Below are 19726 nucleotides of genomic sequence, written 5' to 3' on the forward strand. Positions count from 1 at the left end.
CTGTTGACATATTGCCTGTTAACGCGTCCAGACAAGCTGAAATGATTAGTCAATTAAAACAAAGGGAAAGCATAACATTAAAAAAACATTCAATCATTTTTTTTTTTAAAGTAACTCAATATTAACAAAGTTCATTTTTAACTTCTGTTTTGGCTGTTTTTATTTCCAGACTGATTTTTTTCTTATTTAAGTTTAAAAACCAAAGCATTTTCCCATCAGAAGTTATTGCTTGTTAATCAAGACAACCAATGCAATTATGCGAGGGCTGATGCTTTAGCCTGAATATATAATCCACATTCTGGTTATTGTTTAAGAGTCGGAGTGATATCAGTGTTTGCCATAAATGATGACAACTGAATACGAAACCAACTCAAGTAGCTGCTGCACTATACATCAGCCATCTTCTGAGGCATGTTCCCTGCCTTGCAAGAAAGGCCACAGCCTGTGCGGTTCAACCTGATCCAATTGGAGCTGAACCTCCTCCCTGCTTCCTCTGTCAGGTTGAATAAGATCTCCAGCATGGTGCCGGATGAGCCTGACCTGCTGAGACACGTGACTCAGCTGGACGTGAGGGACAACCGGCTGACGGAGCTGGACGCCTCGGTCTTCCCCCGGCTGGAGGTGCTTCACTGCGAGAGGAATCGCATCAGCTGCCTCAAGACCAAGAGTTGCTTGCTCAAAGGCATCTACGCCTCCAACAACGGTGGGTTTGCCACGCAGGATTTGTATGTGTGGATACAAATACTACACTCCTCACCGCCATCTCTAAACTGAAATCCAACTAACCTCTATCCCACCTCACAGATGTCACTTTGTCCTTCTATATGACATTGGGTGAAACATTGTCCTTTTGTGCAATTAAGTCAGTGCTGCAGTTTCATTGTCTTTCTCCGTCATCCATCTCTAACTTGTTATTAAAGAACCCCCCCCCACCCCCTCCTAAATGCTTCCCTCCATTTTCCATCTACCTGCTTTTGTAATAGGCCGCGTCTGTCCTTGCTGTAGGTTAATGTGTTTGGATTTCTCCCTACAGAGCTACGGCAACTGGATGTCAGTCCTGTGCCCTCCAATCTTAGTTACATGGACATCTCGAGGTAAGAAAAATCACACAAGTACACACACACTGACACACAAGGACAGCTAGAATTGGGAAAGTATTTTAGAAAAATGCTGCTCATTTATAGTATGTCCTCTCTGCCCTAAAATACTCAGGATAGCATCAACAGTTCAGTGAAAATGTGAGAACTAGCTTTTAAGGTTTTGAAACTACACTGAACAAAAATATAAACGCAACACTTTTGTTTTTGCTCCCATTTTTCATGAGATGAACTCAAAGATCTAAAACATTTTCTATATACACAAAATAACCATTTCTCTCAAATATTGTTCACAAATCTGAAAAAATCTGTGATAGTGAGCACTTCTCCTTTGCCGAGATAATCCATCCCACCTCACAGGTGTGGCATATCAAGATGCTGATTAGACAGCATGATTATTGCACAGGTGTGCCTTAGGCTGGCCACAGTAAAAGGCCACTCTGAAACGTGCAGTTTTGCTTTATTGGGGGGGTCTGGGGGGGGTCCGTAAACCCTAGGGTTAAACCCTAACCCTAACATGTCACCCATTGAGCATGTTTGGGATGCTCTGGATCGGCGTATACGACAGCATGTTCCAGTTCCTGCCAATATCCAGCAACTTCGCACAGCCTCAGGGTCTGGGGGGGTCCGAAAACCAGTCAGTATCTGGTGTGAGGGTTAGGATTAGGGTTAGGGTTAGGGTAATGTTGTGAATCGAGTGGCCTGTGTTCATCGTCCATAACATACGCCTGCCCATACCATAACCCCACCACCACCATGGGCCACTCGATTCACAACATTACCCTAACCCTAACCCTAATCCTAACCCTCACACAAGATACTGACTGACAAAGGAGAAGTGCTCACTATGACAGATTTTTTCAGATTTGTGAACAATATTTGAGAGAAATGGTTATTTTGTGTATGTAGACAATGTTTTAGATCTTTGAGTTCATCTCATGAAAAATGGGAGCAAAAACAAAAGTGTTGCGTTTATATTTTTGTTTAGTGTAAGTAGCCAAATAACTTGCTAAATAGATCTTTGAAAGTGTGGTTGAATGTTGACGTTAGAGGGCTGTCACTCTTTAACCGTTTCAGCCCTGACCTTTCACATGACCTCTAATTGTTATGTTAGTGATAGGCCCCTTTACATAGCGTCCTTGTGGTCAATAAGAAAGTAAACGAAGAGAACTCTGCTTTTTAATTTCAATTCTTTTTTTCTTTCCTACTACTTTAAGGACCTTTTTAAGAGTTGAACATGTTTTATGCGTCTGAAACACAACACAGCTGAGACTTAGGTTACGAAAATATGGGGGAAAAAAAAGGAATCTTTCAATCAGAGCTGAAGTTGTTGCCTTTGTTCGATTTTAGAGCAGTACTGTTGGGAACTCAAGCACATGCAATATCCTGGTACATTATGTAAGCCATCTCGCTTTACAAACTGAGCGTAATTCATCATCATCATCATCATCACCACCCTCTCTTCTCATGTAGGAACCATATTGAGTCTTTGCCTGAATGGCTCTGTGAAGCGAAGAAACTGGAAGTTCTGGACTTGAGCCACAACCTCATCACTGAGCTCCCGGCACGGTGAGTCTCTCCCTCTCAGAACATGAGTCTGTTAGCCTGTAAATGGAGTACTGTGCTGCATTATTCTTCATGCCCTTTGTCGGACAGTCATCTATCCCCCATAGGGCCTCATAAATCACAGAGATAGCCTGTGACCTCCGTCCATCCTCTTCCTTCCTCTTGCTACTGCCTTTAGAAGGTCAGATTCAGCTCACCTTCTCTCTCTGTATCAGATTGGTTTTGTCAACCTTCTTCCGTCTGATTCTCTCTTTTCATTTTCCTCTGTCTCTCATCCCCGGGTCCCCTCATGTCTGCAGATTTACTTTTTACCCAATAAGCGTTAGAATGATGAATTTCAGCCGCAGGCTCCACTAGAGGCGCTGCTATTTTTCCGTTTTCATATCCTTTCCTCGCCCCCGTTGTCCCCCTGCACATTTCATCATTTCTATGACTGTTTCAGCCTAAATTCAACTCATGTCATGCCATTTGTGTGGAAGAATCACGTGTTTCTCCCTGACCAACAACGTCACCATCTATCTGTCATTTATACATCCATCTATACGTTCATAACCCTGTATTTGTTTATCATTAATGTTCTAGTACTGACCCAACCATCTGTATATTCTTCCTGCGGCAGGTTGTTATGCAGCAACAGTCTAAGAAAGCTGAGTGCAGGACATAACCAGTTGCAGAAGCTGCCTGAAAGAGTGGAGCGCCCTCTGCTGGAGGTTTTGGACGTACAGCACAATCAACTGGTGGAGCTGCCCTGCAACCTGTTCCTCAAATCTGACAGGTAGCATTAATCATCCGCTGAAGTGATTTGTTTCGATCAACTAATGCATCTGACACAAGAAGATTAAGTGTAGCTAGAGATTAAGATGAAGGACAGAAATTATGAATAGGACTTTAATCAAGGGCTAGATAGATATCCAAGGGCAACGATGACAGGCCTATAAAAAGACAACCGAGCAAGACAAGGATGGGAGAGGGGGAGGTTTTAATGGGAGGTCATAGAAGTAGGATTCCATGTAGAAGTTTGAAATTCAACTTTTTTACTCTACTCTTATTATTACTTTCAGCTTACGGTGTGTAAATGCGTCAGCCAATAAGCTAGAGCACCTGCCGCCATCCAGCCTATCAGAGGAAAGCAACAGCATCCTGCAAGAACTGTACCTGACCAATAACCGGCTGACAGATAAGTGTGTACCCCAGCTAACCGGCCATACACACCTTCGTGTTCTGCACATGGCCTACAACCATCTCCAGACCTTTCCAGCCAGGTAAAGAACTTACATTATCCTTCGTTTACTTTTCTCTCTTCATTTCTGAAACTGTATTTTTCATTAGGGCTAGAACTAACAATATGTACTAAACAATTAACGTAATGTGACATTGTCCTTTAAATTACATCATACTGTACAGTGTACATACTCTTTCTTTGACATTGCTGTGGCTATTGGCCAACATGTACACAATATATATTAGCGATTGATAGCTGGCCGATACATATCTCTATCTTTACACTTACTTTGAAATATACTGTATGAATATCTTATATTCTATTTTAAAAGGAATACTAGTCATTGAACAATTATTATTATTACCACAGAAAACCAAAAAAGGAAGATAATAATTTACAAGGATATAAAGAATGAGTTCGGCAGTAAATCTGCAAATGCAAAAATGACCCATTAGCTAATGGATTTATCATCATTTTAAATACTGAACTCACCCAATGCTTCCCCCTCGTTCGTCAGTAAAATGGCCAAGTTGGAGGAGCTGGAGGAGCTGGACCTGAGCGGGAACATGCTGAAGACTGTGCCCACAACCATCATGAATTGCCGGCGAATGCACACACTCATCGCCCACTCCAACGCCATCGAGGTGTTCCCTGAGGTCATGCAGCTGATGGAGATGAAAGTAAGAGTAGTAATGCATCATCAAATCTCTGTGCATCTTAATGTACAGTAGGCGTACGAGACCCCCAGTTTGAACTGTGTGCTCATGTGTGTGAGTGTTCACATCTTTTTCTCTGTTGCCAGTGTGTGGATCTGAGCTGTAATGAGCTCAATGAGATCACACTACCAGAGAATCTGCCTCCAAAGCTTCAGGAGCTGGACCTGACTGGAAACCCCCGTCTCAACCTGGACCACAAGACCCTCGAGCAGCTCAAGTATGTCATAGTTTGTCTCTGTAGGTCTTTTGTTACTGTAGTAATGTGACTATAACCTACATTTTGCACTGAAGTATTGCATTTTTTAATCACGTGTAGTATCGGCTCTGTTTACATTTAGGTTTAAATGTTAAAAGGCTTCATTGCCATATGCAAAGATACAGTGTAGTTATAGCAATAAGTTGTTAAGTCCCTGGGTCCTCCAACAATGCAACATAAACATCTATAAGACAAAAAAACTATTTAAAAAAATAAGAAAACTATAAGAATAGGTCAAGAAGTAATGTAAGAGATGGTGAGCTAAAAATAGAAGGTAAAATTAAATGTTGTACGGTGAAATAAAATACTGCTTATTGTAATAATCGATAAATATGTGAGGTTTATATATTTTTGTTACTTGCAGTTTTTTGTTCTTTTAACATATTAATTGCTGTTTTTATGGTCCAGTCTCCCAAATAACTTTATTTGTACATATACTTATCCAACCTTTAATGGTATAAACCATTGTACAAAAGTACCCGGAGTAAAATACTGCGAGTGGCTCCTGTGTCTTTACAGTGAATGTCATCTATTGTATGTTTTGTTGTTTTTCAGTAATATCCGCTGCTTCCGTATTGATCCGCCTCCAACCTTCTCGTCGAATGAGGCATCTGGTGGGCCTGCTGTGTGGAGTCATGGTTACACAGAGGCCTCGGGCGTTAAGAATAAGTGAGTCAAATTCAGTCAATGACAAGAAAAACAACCACCTTCACACTAATCCAGTGAAGCAACACTAACCCAAACCTCTCCAGGACGTGCATTGTTAAAGCCAGAGGACTAAAACGAGGGAAATATTGAAACAGTGCCTTCTGGAAAAATGAATCATGCATACTTCCGTGCCAGAATTCTTTGTATGGGCTAAAATGTCAATTCAACACTTTTAACGTGCTTTCTAAAGGAGTGATTCGAGATATTGTATCTAATGTTTCCACTTAAGTGTTCAATCCCATCTCCTTTGATGATGGAAGTTCTGCTGTGCAGTCCAATGACCATAGTTTTCCCCCACGATTATTAGTAAGTGAGGTACTAGATCAATATTGGAGAACAGTTGATTTTTGAATCCCTCATTGTTTCCTCACTGAGCACATGCCTCAATAACGCCATGGCCTTCTTTTGTTTTCTTTTCAGACTGTGCGTTGCGGCTCTTTCAGTGAGCAGTTTCTGCGGGAGTCGAGAGGCTCTGTATGGTGTGTTCGATGGTGATAGGAATGTGGAGGTGCCCTACTTGTTGCAGTGCACAATGAATGACGTGTTGGCAGAAGAAATACACAAGACCAAGAGCGAAGAGGACTACATGACCAACACCTTCCTTGTTATGCAGAGGTACAGTACATGGCACTTTAATCAATTCATACTTTTCATACTTCTTGCACAAATTACATTTGAAACAAATTGAGACTAGAACTTTCAAATATTGACGCTGTCCACTCGTTCTTTGCCACCATAGAAAACTGGGAACTGCGGGGCAGAAACTGGGTGGCTCAGCGGCTCTGTGTCACATCCGCCATGACCCCACTGACCCCGGGGGCTGCTTCACCCTCACAGCTGCTAATGTGGGCAAGTGCCAGGCCATCCTGTGCCGTGATGGAAAGCCATTATCGCTGTCTCTGCTCCAAAATATTGGGCTTGAGGAAGAATACCGCAGGATCAGGCAGCACAGGGCTATCATCACTGAGGTAGACATCCTTGAAATCCCTAGTATATTGAATCAATGTAAAGTACATTCATGTAATTTAAAATGCAAGCTGCATAAACTCAATATTGATGTTTATACTCTATTCTACAGGACAACAAGGTGAATGGTGTGACCGACTCCACGCGAATCATGGGTTATTCCTTCCTCTATCCATCGGTTATACCCTGTCCCTACGTGCAGACAGTCACTCTCACCCCCCAGGATGAGTTTTTCATTCTGGGTAGCCGGGGCTTGTGGGATGCTGTGTCTCCCACCGAGGCAGTGGAGGCTGTTCGAAACGTCCCTGACGGCCTGGCTGCTGCGAAGAAGCTGTGCACGCTGGCGCAGGGATACGGCTGCACCGACAGCCTCAGCGCAGTTGTGGTCCAGCTCAGTGTGAGTGAGGACTGCTGCTCCTGCTGCTGTTCAGAGCCTCCCCAGCCCCCTCCCAGCCCCGGCCTGGGCCCCTACCCCCCGTCGTCTTCTGCCACAAAGGAGCGGCCCTCAGACGGCTCCCTGCCAGTCCCTTCCTCCTGCAGTGAAATCAGCAGTGAGATCAGCACCAGCGAGATGAGCAGCGAGGTGGGCTCCACAGCCTCATCAGATGAACCACCGCAGAGCTCCTTGGTGCTGCTGCACGAGCAGCCCCACCATCCAAACCTACCCCTGCACCATCAGGCCCACTCGCTGTCCCTGCAGCACCAACAGGCCCACACAAGCACCCAGCACTGCCAGTACCTGTTCCCGGGTTCAGAGCTGCCGTCTTCCCGCAGCTGCTGTGCCCTCCATCCTGCATGTTTAGCGGGGTCCTTCCAGAGGCAGCTGTCCAGCGCCACCTTCTCCAGTGCCCTGTCTGACAACGGGCTGGACAGCGAGGACGAGGAGCCCATAGCCGGTGTGTTCTCTAACGGGAGCCGTGTGGAAGTAGAGGCGGATATCCACAGCCTCAAAGCAGAGTCCGCCTCCTCCTCATCACCGCAAACATCATTACCTTCATCCTCCAGCCAAGAGGGCACCATGCTGACTCACCCCCCACCCCCTCCACCGCCGTGCACCCCAGAGCCCCTGGAGGAAGCGGTCGATATGGGCCTCGGGGAGGCTGAGAATGGGTTAGAGAGAGATGAGTCATGGCAGGGAGTGGGAGCAGGAGGCGGGGACGGAGGGAAGTCTGCAGGCAAGAGGAGGCCAAATGGGTCGGTGGCACGTCAGGAAAGAAGTCACAACCTGATTGAGGTGGCTGCTGATGCTCCCTCTAAGAAGTCGGGGGGTTACTTCACAGCTCCAGCCCAGCCCGACCCAGATGACCAGTTCATCATCCCGCCGGAGCTGGAGGAGGAGGTGAAGGAGATCATGAAGCAGCATCAGCAGAAACAGCAGAAGCCGCCTGGGACCGATCAGCCCACAGACTACTACGACACCCCTCTCTGAACAACAACAACACGACTACAGCCTCATCTCACTCCCAGCTGCAGCATGCATAGAAGCTTACTGTACCATTGACCTAACCAGTCTGATGTACCGAACATGGACACAAACAAATGAGTTTCCTCAAGAGGCTCTAAAATGCACAGTTGGATCATTCTTCTTTTTTTTATAGCCTTCTTTCCTTTAAACAGCCACATCATTGGAGATCCATGCACTGTAACCTGACCCTACCACTTCTACCCAAACAACTCGTAGAGATTAAAAAGCAAATGATCCCTTTAATGACACTCAACTCTTTTGGAAAGGCTGTGGACACAGCTTTTGATGTTCATAGTTGTGCCCTTCTCAAAGACTGTGTAACGTTGTGTTTACATTAGACAACCAGCTGAGTATGTTTGCAACACTAGTCTTTTTGCAATAGCATTAGCTCGCCACAACACTTGTTTATATGGATAACAGTTCCATGGTTTGTTTGTTTTGTAAGAACTTACCATATCTTTTAATGTGAAAGCAGTGAAGTTGCTGAAAGAACTTTTTAAAACAGAGACGCATAATCTTTTTATTATCAGTGAACTTTGTTGAATGGTACACCAGTAATACCACACTTAACTGTTGTAGATAGGGCACTTAAAATACTGTATTTCTTCAGTAAATCATGGCTCTTGGCCTGTAAAATGGCATAGAAATTTTTTGTAGAAATGTGAAATACTAACTCCTAGGAGTTGCATACTCTTTATGGTGACTCAGTCACTTTTACTAATCTTCTCTGAGAGAAACGGTGATTTTTTTCCAATGATTGTAAATAAGAGAAATGTTGTATACTGATGCTTTTAAAAGGAACTACGTACCTGTGTGTCGGTGAAGGTTTTAGTGGTGAGGAGGACGTGAGGTTCACCAAGAATTTGCTAATTTGCTGTTATGGAGATGTCACCCCCTCTTTTTATCTCACAGCGTAGACCCACAAATACAACACACACACATGTTAATGTGCAATTGCAGGTCAGAAAAACCCAACATTCCATGCAATATAACTACACAAAGTTGCCATGGTTTGCTCCACTTTGTTTGATTGTGATGTCCTGTAGTCGTCACTGTATCTAATGAACACTAATAGACAGATTGTTGCATGCACACTTGCATGCACGCACATACACACACAAAAACACACAAACACAGACTCTCACACACAATATTAGTCCCAGCTCCCTCCTACAGTAACTGTTATCACCGGCATGACTGTGTCAAGTTCAGTAATACAAACAAATATATCCACATGGAAAAGAGACAACACAGATGTTCCTGTCTTTGGTATAATAAATTTTAAATTTGTGAATATAAGAAATGCTGTCTTGGATGTGTCTTAATGATGAGTTTATGTTAAATGTGAAAAGATTCATATTAGACTTTGGAATTTCAAAATACTTTATTTGAAATGAGGATCTTGGTTCGCTTGAGTGTTTTTACATTGAATGACCAGAAGAGGGCAATCTCACATAGTGGTATGATCATCTACTCTACAGTATGGAATTGCTTTACCTTTAAGCACTGCAGACAGTTAAAAGTCTCTCATCTAGAAATGCAAAGCAGTTTTTTTTCCTCTTACATTTTTGTGGTTTGCTTTAGTTCAAAAAGTTATCAATGGAAAGTTGAGGGACTTGCACTACAGTTTTTAATTGGCGCCCATGTTTTCCATGACAACACTGTTGCCATTACTGCGTTTCTTATACTTCTTCTTCAAACAGATGACACTGACTGCTGTAACCACTAGCATTACTCCCAGTACAGACAGAGAAGAGGCAAGTGCAAGGGTCGTTTTATCTGAGGTTGAGCCCTTGTGCTGACAGCTGTTCCCGTAGTACCACCAGTCATCGCCCACCACACACCTGGAGATCAGAAAGGAGAGGATGAGAGACAAAAATGTACCCAAAGGTTTTCCCAGCATTTATAGAAGGTGATGGAAAATGTGTGGAAGAACGTACAGTAAACTAATGAAACAAGTTGAAAATGAATCAAAAAGGAAAGATGTTCTGCTATATTTTTCTAGTTTCATTTATATGAAGTGCTGTTCGGGGAAATTGACCATCAAATATTGGTTATACCAGTTCTAATTAAATGTTCCTAAAACATTTTATATAAAAAGGGATGGTGTGTAGGGCTTGGGGGCATCAATAGTTCTGTTTTTGTCGTGGTGTATCCTGAGATTTTGAAGGGGATCATTTTAAGGTTAATGAAAACACACAATGATAAAAACTGAGAGTACACACAGAGCTCTGAAAAGAGTCTACTAAATATTCCACTATTAGAAATGTTTTGCAATTAGCTTTGTTGCTTTCTAGGAGAGAATTATAAGATAAAACAATAAGACACCTTTTTATTGAATTTTAGACCCCTTCTGTTATATATTCATATTTGTATTTAAATGTAATAAATTAAAATAAAAAAAACCTGTTTACAGGAAATCAAATCCTGGTTCACCTCAAATTTCCTAAAACTCAACAGTGATAAAACTGAGGTAGTCCTCATTGGTTCAAAACTCACACTCACCAAGCAACCCAGTTTTACTCTCACCATCGACAACTCCCCGGTTTCCCCCTCCCCTCAGGTCAAGAGTCTGGGTGTCGTCCTCGACAGCACCCTCTCCTTCCACACCCATATCAACAACACCATCCGGTCTGCCTATTTTCATCTCAGAAACATCAACCGCCTCCGCCCCTCACTCACTCCCCACAGTGCCGCTATCCTGGTCCACTCTCTCGTCACCTCCCGCTTGGACTATTGCAATTCCCTTCTCTATGGTCTCCCCCACAAACACCTACACAAACTCCAACTGGTCCAAAACGCTGCTGCCCGTATCATCACCAGAACCCCTGTCATCAGTCACATCACCCCTGTACTACACCAACTCCACTGGCTTCCCATTAAACACCGCATTGACTACAAGATCCTCTTTCATACTTTCAAAGCCATTCATAACCTCGCCCCCCCATACCTGTCTGACCTTGTCCATGTCAACATTCCCACCCGGTCTCTTAGGTCTGCCTCCTCCATCACTCTCAAAGTTTTCCCAGCCCGTCTCTCCACCATGGGGTCAAGAGCCTTCAGCCGCTCTGCCCCTCACCTCTGGAACTCCCTCCCCCCTGATATTAGAAACATGGACACTATCACCACTTTCCAAACTCACCTCAAAACCCACCTGTTCAGGCAAGCGTATGGCTGACCTGTGCTGCAAGCTGTATGTTTTTAGTAGTTATGTTTTTAAACTGTGTTTTGCTTTTAACTATGTTTGTAAAAATTGTTTTTAACCTTGTTGTACGGCGACCTTGAGTGCCTTGAAAGGCGCCTTATAAAATAAATGCATTATTATTATTATTATTATTAAAATATATTTATTTATTGATTTTATAAGCTTATTATTTTCTCCATTAAATGTTTTTGTGCAGCAATACCTTAAGATCTATACAAATGCTGATTTTTTTCATACAAATATAGCCTACTTACAAAATGGACTAAAATTGATTAAAACGTGTCTGTCTTACGTGTTGAGTGTTGCATTAATTTGTATTCATTGGTTTGCATAACATGGAAGCTATTAAATACTTTTTTTAAATTATCTTAAATTATAATACCACAAAGCCATGAAGAAGCCCTTGAGAATGTGGATTGCTCGATAACAATCTAACACTATCCTTGAGGCTTGCTGCCTTTTGCATTAACAGCATAGTGATTGCAGGGTCAGTCAGAGCGCTCACCTGCAGGCAGCCTTCCCTTCAGCCACCACACACACACCCTCATTCAGACACTGCACATTAAGGCAGACACCAGGGGGTGCTGTGGTGTTAGGTTGCTGGGTCGTGGTCGCAGGTTTCTGGGTCGTGGGAGGTATAGGCTGGCTCAACGTCAAATGAGACACATCTGAAGAAGAAAGCAAATGAAAGAGCAGTTATTGCATTGACTGTATTGTTTTCTGACAAGTTTGTGAATAAATCCTGGCTGTAATCATGCCCCAAAGGTGTTAATGATCACACAAATATGCAATGTTGTGCAGTAGCCCCTGATGATCATTTAGCATATTAATTAATACATATTTTATATGACAGGATGGGTGTGTTTCTTTGAATATAAACAGCAATAAGGTCCTCATAGCTTCAAAGGGGCAAATACAAATGAAATGTATTGAGTTTATAGTGCAATACGGTGCTTTTACCCTCCATGGTAAGGAGAAAGATGGCATCTCCCCCCTTGATAAAGTCCCTGCTCTTGGCTCTGAGGTGAGTGAGATACACTACAGTGCCGGCCCCTGGCCCTCGGAAATACTTGGACCCATCTGTTTGTGTGACCTCAACGCCCACCTTGCGAGGGTCGTCCCAGAAAAACGTGTCGGAGCCTGTTTAAAGGAATATTGAAAGGTTTTACAACATAGTATTTTCATGATTTTGTTTCATGTAAACAATCAACGTGAATCTTTTTGACACTTGATGTTGCTGCACCTGTTGGCTTCATGTTGGGGTCAGTGGTGACACTGCGCTGGTTGGACATGCGCTTTTGGATGTGTGCGTGTTGGTCCATCAGCATCATGGTAATCTGTTTCCAGGGGCATGGCCATTTCTGTCCAACATCGCCTTCACGGGCCACTAAATGAGCGTAGGCCGACAGCTCCCCAGGGTAGTCTGTCTTACCGCTGGGGTACAGCTCCATTTGGAAGGTGTAACCTTCCTTAGAGGTGAATGGTGGGCTGAAGATAGCTGTGTTTGCCGGGGTGTTGTCCATAACGTTAGCGAAGTCTTTCACCCGCCATATAAACTCTGGGCAGGTGGTCTCAGAGAGGTTGATGTCATCCAGTGACAGTCCTCCTGCTAAGGGCCCAGAACCCTCTTTGGTCCCTTGAAAGACAACACGGAATTTCTTTTTGACGTCTAGACTCACATGGTGCAGTTGCCACTGCTCCTGAGGGGACCCTGTTGAGGTAAAACATTGATTTGATTGAACAGTCATTTTTTGATAGCCACACTTCACAAGCAAAATTGCAACACTTTGAGCTTTAGTGAAATGTAAAATGTACCATCTATGGTCTGTATAAGGCGCAGTTTTCCGTTGGGGTTAGTTGTGTCATATTCTCTGACATGGATCTTCAGTGAGTCGCTGGGGCCGGCGCTGTTGTAGTAGAAGAACTGCAGACATTGGTATCCTCTTTTGGGGTAAAGGATCCTGCCCTCGAGTAGAGCCGTATCCCCATTACTGGCTGCACTAGTGTTGAAGTGCATGAAATACCCCGAGCCTAAAGATGCAAATTTCACTTGATTAAAAAGGTTAGTACCTAAGCATTAGGTCTGCATTTTATTTGTAATGCTTTTTGCAAAGAAGGTGATAAGAAGAAGGTTACAAGCCAATGTATCATATAGAAATGATTATATAATGTATTAACCGTTATCAAGTCCATCTCAAAGACCGTTCCCTTCCTAATGCATATTTAATATAGGAGATTTGGAACAAAACATTTTTCAATTGCATTTTAGAGTTCAGTGGTGAAGATGCTCCATCCATTCAACTCAAATAAATCAAGTGGGTATCTTTTAAAATGTGGGTGTTGACATTCCCTCTATTTTTTCTAGTTGCTTTGTAGTGGAGGCATTTTATACAGCATGAAAATACTAAGATGACAGTATCAAGAAGGTACCCACTTGATTTGGCTGCTGAAGCGAGACTCTAGCTTTGGTTGAGCTTTGGAAAAACCTTTTACAGACAAGGGCTGTTTTTTATCAACCGGAATTGTATTTCAATTGTTTTTTCAGACATGCAGTATAGGTATGAGCGTAGGTTTTGGAGACAGACTTGAAACAAATGAAAAAGTAAACCTTTGATGCAGAGCTGTGCAACTGACTACAACATGTCCGTGCACGATAATTCTCACCGGTGCATTTGCCCATGTTGGAGTAGTCAGTGTTGGGTCCTCCCTCAGCTTTGGAAATCCTAACCCAGTCTGCTGTTTTCCCTTCTCCCTGGATCATACCGCAGATGTTCTCACGTTCAAAGTCACATGAGTCCAGAAAAGTGGACCCTTCGGCTATAAGAAATTGCATAAACATACACAGGTTTAGGACTTTGAACTGCTATAAACTGATCAACTATTCAGGACAATCATTAAAATGACATAAGAGAATACGGTGTAAGAAGAATGGTGGTATAAACTGACACAACACTTCTCTTCCAGATAATACAATTTCACTTTTGTTGTTGCCTCTTACTGCAGTTATAGAGGCGGTGCAGCTTGAGCAGGTCGCTGTCACTGAACTCCATACGCTGGCCAATGACATCACTGAAAGCAGGGATCTTGGTGATGATGGTGGGCTCAGTGCCGTTACGGAAAGCGGTTTTACTGTAGTGCATCATGGAGCCGTAGTCATAGGGCACGCCCAAAGAGCTGGAGGTGGTGTCGTCGTAGGTGTTAAAGTTGTGTTCCTTTCCTGTGGATCAGGCATAAAGAGAGGTGTCAGTGCAGTTCATTATCACAATGTGGGGGTGGATCAGAGATGTTATTTAGGATCACTAATCAAAGTCTGAACCTCTTTGAAGAACTGATAAAAGATTGCTTCTTCATCAAGGTACAATCTGCTTTAATGACAGATCGTAGGAGGAGCGTAGGTCAATGCAACCAAGATACAAGATGTGATGTTATGTCCTGATAATGCTTATCTAGCTAAGATTATTCAACAAGTAAACAACACATGCATCAATCAAGCAATACATCAACTGCTGGATGACGTCCTATGTAACAAACTTCTTGTATGATGTGTGCTTTTTTTTTTACAGATTTGTTAAAGTATGCATTCAAAGAATCATCAAATCCTTTATTCTGCTTTAGTTGTCAAAGTAGTGGCAGGTTCATTACCCTCTAAGATGCGGTCCCACATGATGTTAACATAATCATCACGGTCTGCCCTCGACTGCTCATGCCAGAAACCCAGAGCATGAAGGAACTCGTGTTCAATGGTGGCAATGCGGTCACAGTTACTCCCTATTGACAATCTCTGCTTCCCAACTCGCCGGTTTCCAACAGAGGAGAAACAGCTTTTGGATAAAAATACATTCAAGGCTTTAATGAACATCACAGTGAGAACTTTAGTTTGAATCATAGAATACAGTATAAATAATGAATTGATCCTTGAGAAAGTACATCTCATCCAGCCTTCTAAAGACCATAACAGAATAAAAATTAGTTTTTCCTTACCCGCTGCCTTTAAAGATTGAAATGTAGTTGTCTTCTCCGCTCCAAGGCTTGAACTCAATGCAGGTCTTGAGCCGGTACTGCTCAAAGGCTTTCAGAATCACACCTTTTGCATTGATCTCTGCAGAGAAGATGATAAAGCAATTATGTTGAAGATTATGAAAAATGTCTCACAGATCCTAAACTGTATAAAGTCATGCTGTGAATATTCATAAAAGTCCTTTAATTATTTAAATGTTAAGGTTCAAGATCACTCCCATAAGACTTGAATGTCTGAACCGTCTGTAAATGACTGAACATCAAACATACAGTACATCATACCCCCTGTGGTGTACATGTTCCCACTCACTCACTCACTCGCTCTAACGCTTTGAGCACAAGTTTGACATAATTAAATATAACATACCAGTATACAGATATTGGAATTATTATTTCAAACAAAATCGTTTGTTTTGTTTGTTTAATGTTTCTGCTCGTTTAAACATTAGTCACTTAATTATGTGTTAATGCATCACCCATATAACATGTAAATGTTTCCTTATTTGGTCATTAAAAAGTATTTCTGGTTGTTTCCATATGTCTTCACTTGTTATCAAAAACACAAGCTCAGTCTATAGCAGGGGTGTCAAACTCAATTTCATCTCGGGCCACATTAGCATCATGGTTGCACTCACAGGGCCAGTTTTATATATAAGACTATATAAAAATACATATACATTTTTAATATATATAAAATAATGTATTATATTACATTATTGCCTCTGCATTGGATTATTATCGGATAAGGTAATAACTTCATAATTAACTACGTCTGAAAGCAGAAGTCTAGGGCAAATAATTGCAAGTCTCTTCATTGAGAATGTCACAAAATGATTTAAAAAGAAAAGCCACATTCTGGAAAAAAAGTCAAAAGAAATTACATTTTGAAAAGAAGTAACATTTTGAAAAAAAGGCAGATTCTGAGAAAAAAGAATATTTTGAAGAAAAAAAGTCAAATTATGAGAAAAAAAGTCAAATTTGAGATGCATTGTGGGACATGTAGTTTATGGGCAACGTGCTTCTGTAAAGCGGCATGTAACCGTATAATAAACATATTATATTATTTTCAAGCTCTTGTGGGGCCGCATAAAATGAAGTCACGGGCCGGATTTGGCCCCCGGGCCTTGAGTTTGACACTCCTGGTCTATAGCAAAGAGAAGTGTCACCACTTTTCTAAATATCATATTTCAATGACAAAAGAAGAAAAATAAAAAACAAATTTAGGTAGGAATTTTTTTTAACTTTTGCAATTGCTATTATTTTTTATATATACAACAGTAGGGGCAAGGGGACCTACAACAGTGAGGAATGTCACTAAAACATAAGGGCTGAAGTCACTTAAGATTGTGTAACTTTTTTAAAACACTATATAAGATACTTAACTGCAAGTCCTGCATTTAACAATGTACTTAAAGAACCAAAAGGTAAAGTATTCTTTATGCAGAACGACCAGTCATTATTCATCATTGTATGATTGGATCAGTATTATCAATACATTGACGTGTATGCAGCACTTTAAAAACCTAGTTTTTAAAGATGAAGCTTTTATAACTGCTTTACTGTGTTGGGTAAAACAGCTTGTAAATCCAGGCGGCAACAGCCACTCTTACCTAAGTCATCTTCCATGTAGTATGGGATCGTCTTTGGCCACCTGTACTCATCTCCTATTATGGAATTTCTCGTTTGCCTCTGTAGCAGTCAATAAAAACAATCACGAAGACAGGAACTTTAACAGCTTTATTCCATATCGAAAAATAAATGAAGTTATTTTGACATACCTCATCAAGCACGATGTCCCCCTCTACAAGATTCAACCCTGCTTCTGAGGACACCAAGCACAAGAAACAAATGGTAAACAATTCTCTCTGAAAAGTACACTAAAAACCAATAATGTGGAGGTATGAGGATTAAAAATGTCTACATACCTTCATTGATGTCAAAAATGTCGAGGTCACGTCCACCGTCAACATCAAAGTCTGTGAAATTAGTTATGAAAGTAACTGTTAAGAAACTTTACTGAAAAGAAAGAATATCAGAACAATGACAAAAGTAAATCTTGCTTGACAAACAAAATAACTCACCTAATATTTTTGTTGTGAGCTAAACAAAAGATGACAACAATTTTATTAATTTCAAGTTGATTTAAAGTTTCTAGTTATCAAACTACATTACAACAAAATGAACCAATTCCTCACCAAGCAAAGGGTAGCACCACATAATAGGCAGGCAATGTGAAGAGCAAATACACTCGTAGGTTTTCCCCCTGCCATGTCCTAAAATGTCCCTCTACATGGGACAGTGCAGACGACAGGTACTGAGCTATTACTGAGCAGAAATAAGAGAGGTGCATGCAGGGAATCAAATGAAACGGGATCACAAGTGTATAATTGACAGAGCTGTAAAGGTTCTGGGCGACACAGCAACTTTAAACTTCTCTGCTATCTGTTCACACATCTTTATACTGTGCAGATAAGATGCAGAAAAACACTACATAAATCATGTAGCTTATCTTCCAGAATAAGACAAAGGAACAACGTAAAGGGAGTAATGTGCTGTATTCCTAAATTATAATGATTTGTTTTAAGAAACTTTTCTTACAGTTATAGATATTAATTGCAGCTGTTAAAACAATGATTTTGCTACTTTTGGTATGCTGATACTCATCAAATGCAGCCTCCAGAAATTCTTGGGCAGTTTTGTATTTTCCTCAGGGCTCTTACAGGAAGTTCAAAGCTCATTACAAGCCAATGTTTGGTTTATTCTTGTCACATATAACCATTACCTTGGACTCTCTTGTTGCAAGGCTTCATGGGCATTTATGAAACGGCAGCTCTGACATACTTTACGTGGTCTATACAATTCCTTTGTTCTGCCCTTCAACAGTTACAGTTTACAGCTGATTGCAACAATATGTTTTTTGAACACTTATATTTGTAGTTAATCCCTTACACAGCAGCACATGCAGAAGATGCACACAATGTTTACTGCCTATTGTTAACACTGCTTTTTGCTACATCGATTGTTGACTGATAGAATAGGAACCTCGGGTTCTTATCAACACAAAATGATTACATCAAATCATTCCCTGCCGTCACTGTACTGACTCCAGAATCCAATTGTGGAATCAAAGAAGCATAATTATAATTGCCACTCAGCTGTCGTCAAAATGGAGTGGCCAAGGAGGCTTGAATTTCTTTTGAGAAAGGGCAACTTTTTTTTTAACCTCAAATAAATTAAAACATGCAACAGCCTCCATAATGCGTATTAACAACAGCACAAGGCGGCTGTTTCAATATCAAAGAATACATGTATTAACCAAATATATTTTGAATTCTCCCTCTATTTGTCTGTCTCTCTCTCCTAACAGTATGTGCCTGTCACACTGACAAAGAAACCAAGATTCCTCGTGTTTAAACCTTGAAAATGTTTGTAGGTTGTCCTCAGGCCATAACATACTTTAGTCAATCCACTCAAGGTGTTTTTTTGCAGATATCTATAGTTTTGAAATATACGTTTTGGCTATCATGTAGGCGTAGGCAAGTAAGTTTGGCCGTGGGCCAATTTTTTTCTGAGCCTAATTCAAGGAATTAATTTTGGTAAGAGGGCGCAGCGCCCCTGTTCCCCGGTTCAGAAAAAACTCTGATATCGCTGATAACCCTCCCCATCAACACTCTGAGGCTTGACCCACCCAAAGGGAGGCTCGTCCTCTCTAGCCCCATTTCAGTCCCATGTTAAAAGCCAGGGCTATTATCTGTATTTTAACAGATTTATCTTTTAAATTGAGGTGTATTTATTGTTCTCTTCTAAGTTTATTTTTCTCTGAAATTTTAGGGAGGATGGTCCTCCCTTTCTTCAATGGACAAGCCTCCACTGAGTAAAGTAGAGTTATTAACTAGGTAGCAGTGTTATTTAACATACTTTTATTGTCAAGTATTGTCAAGTTCTCTGAGTTTTGGGCATTTATTTGAGTGTTTGTCCACATTTGAGAGGCTTGAGGGGCAACAGAGGATGCATGGACAACTCGAATCCTTTTTTCCTTTTCTTTATTTCAACTTTTCAAGGATTCTTTCAGGTTGAAAACCATTGAAAAAAAAAAAAAATTACAGCATGTTTTGCTTTGCATTTTTTTTTTAATGTTGGCTATTTCAGCATCACGCGCTGTCCACCTATTGATCCACTATCAGCGTCAGTGCACCCCGCAGCCTGATTGTGCCTGTGCTGTGTGTCATTCACTCTCAACATGGTTAAAGTACAATAAGCATTATTCAGGTGTAGGTAGATTCTCTATTCGGACATTATAGCCTATATGTGCGACTGTCGGTCCGATGTTGTAAAAAAAAAATATATATATATCTCAAAATATTTTTTTATTTTTTATTCTCAAAATTACGGGCCAAATATTATTGCTGGCGGGCCAACAATGGCCCGCGGGCCGCCTGTTGCCGACCCATAGATCATTCAAATGTGGAACCTCAGTTCAGAACGTATGGAGGAGGCCCAAGTTCAGG

The 19726-nt window shown here is 41.5% G+C and overlaps 2 protein-coding genes across 2 annotated transcripts in view; one reads left to right on the plus strand and one right to left on the minus strand.

The window, feature by feature from the left end:
* Positions 1-9299, plus strand: part of phlpp1 (PH domain and leucine rich repeat protein phosphatase 1) — a 45751-nt gene extending 36452 nt beyond the window's left edge. Inside the window, exons 7-17 of the mRNA XM_079652488.1 lie at positions 501-703; positions 1034-1094; positions 2571-2666; positions 3283-3438; positions 3725-3925; positions 4403-4565; positions 4688-4818; positions 5413-5526; positions 5986-6180; positions 6305-6533; positions 6644-9299. Coding sequence (XP_079508614.1) covers positions 501-703; positions 1034-1094; positions 2571-2666; positions 3283-3438; positions 3725-3925; positions 4403-4565; positions 4688-4818; positions 5413-5526; positions 5986-6180; positions 6305-6533; positions 6644-7960 — 2866 coding nt within the window. The 3' untranslated portion in view covers positions 7961-9299. The remainder of the gene's footprint in view (positions 1-500; positions 704-1033; positions 1095-2570; positions 2667-3282; positions 3439-3724; positions 3926-4402; positions 4566-4687; positions 4819-5412; positions 5527-5985; positions 6181-6304; positions 6534-6643) is intronic.
* Positions 9300-9361: 62 nt separating this feature from the next.
* On the minus strand, positions 9362-17557 carry mep1bb (meprin A subunit beta b). Its single transcript, XM_079651034.1, has 13 exons — positions 17403-17557; positions 17144-17229; positions 16997-17040; positions 16829-16907; positions 15183-15300; positions 14844-15022; positions 14200-14418; positions 13866-14018; positions 13017-13232; positions 12445-12912; positions 12162-12341; positions 11707-11869; positions 9362-9840 (listed from the first exon to the last, which is right to left on the minus strand). The coding sequence occupies exons 1-13, from the start codon at positions 17486-17488 to the stop codon at positions 9627-9629; spliced, it is 2205 nt and encodes a 734-aa protein (XP_079507160.1). The 5' UTR covers positions 17489-17557; the 3' UTR covers positions 9362-9626.
* Between the last annotated feature and the right edge of the window lie 2169 nt (positions 17558-19726).

Source organism: Notothenia rossii (assembly GCF_949606895.1).
Source record: "Notothenia rossii genome assembly, chromosome: 9".
Taxonomy (NCBI): Eukaryota; Metazoa; Chordata; class Actinopteri; order Perciformes; family Nototheniidae; genus Notothenia; species Notothenia rossii.

Bases quoted from the DNA above. Each gene is read 5' to 3' on its own strand.
- mep1bb (XM_079651034.1), bottom strand. From the start codon at position 17,488: ATGGCAGGGGGAAAACCTACGAGTGTATTTGCTCTTCACATTGCCTGC. The intron at 14,419-14,843 runs GTAATGAACCTG...CCTGATCCACAG, and splicing joins GTGGGACCGCATCTTAGAGG to GAAAGGAACACAACTTTAAC. The intron at 12,913-13,016 runs GTACATTTTACA...TTACCTCAACAG, and splicing joins CCTTATACAGACCATAGATG to GGTCCCCTCAGGAGCAGTGG.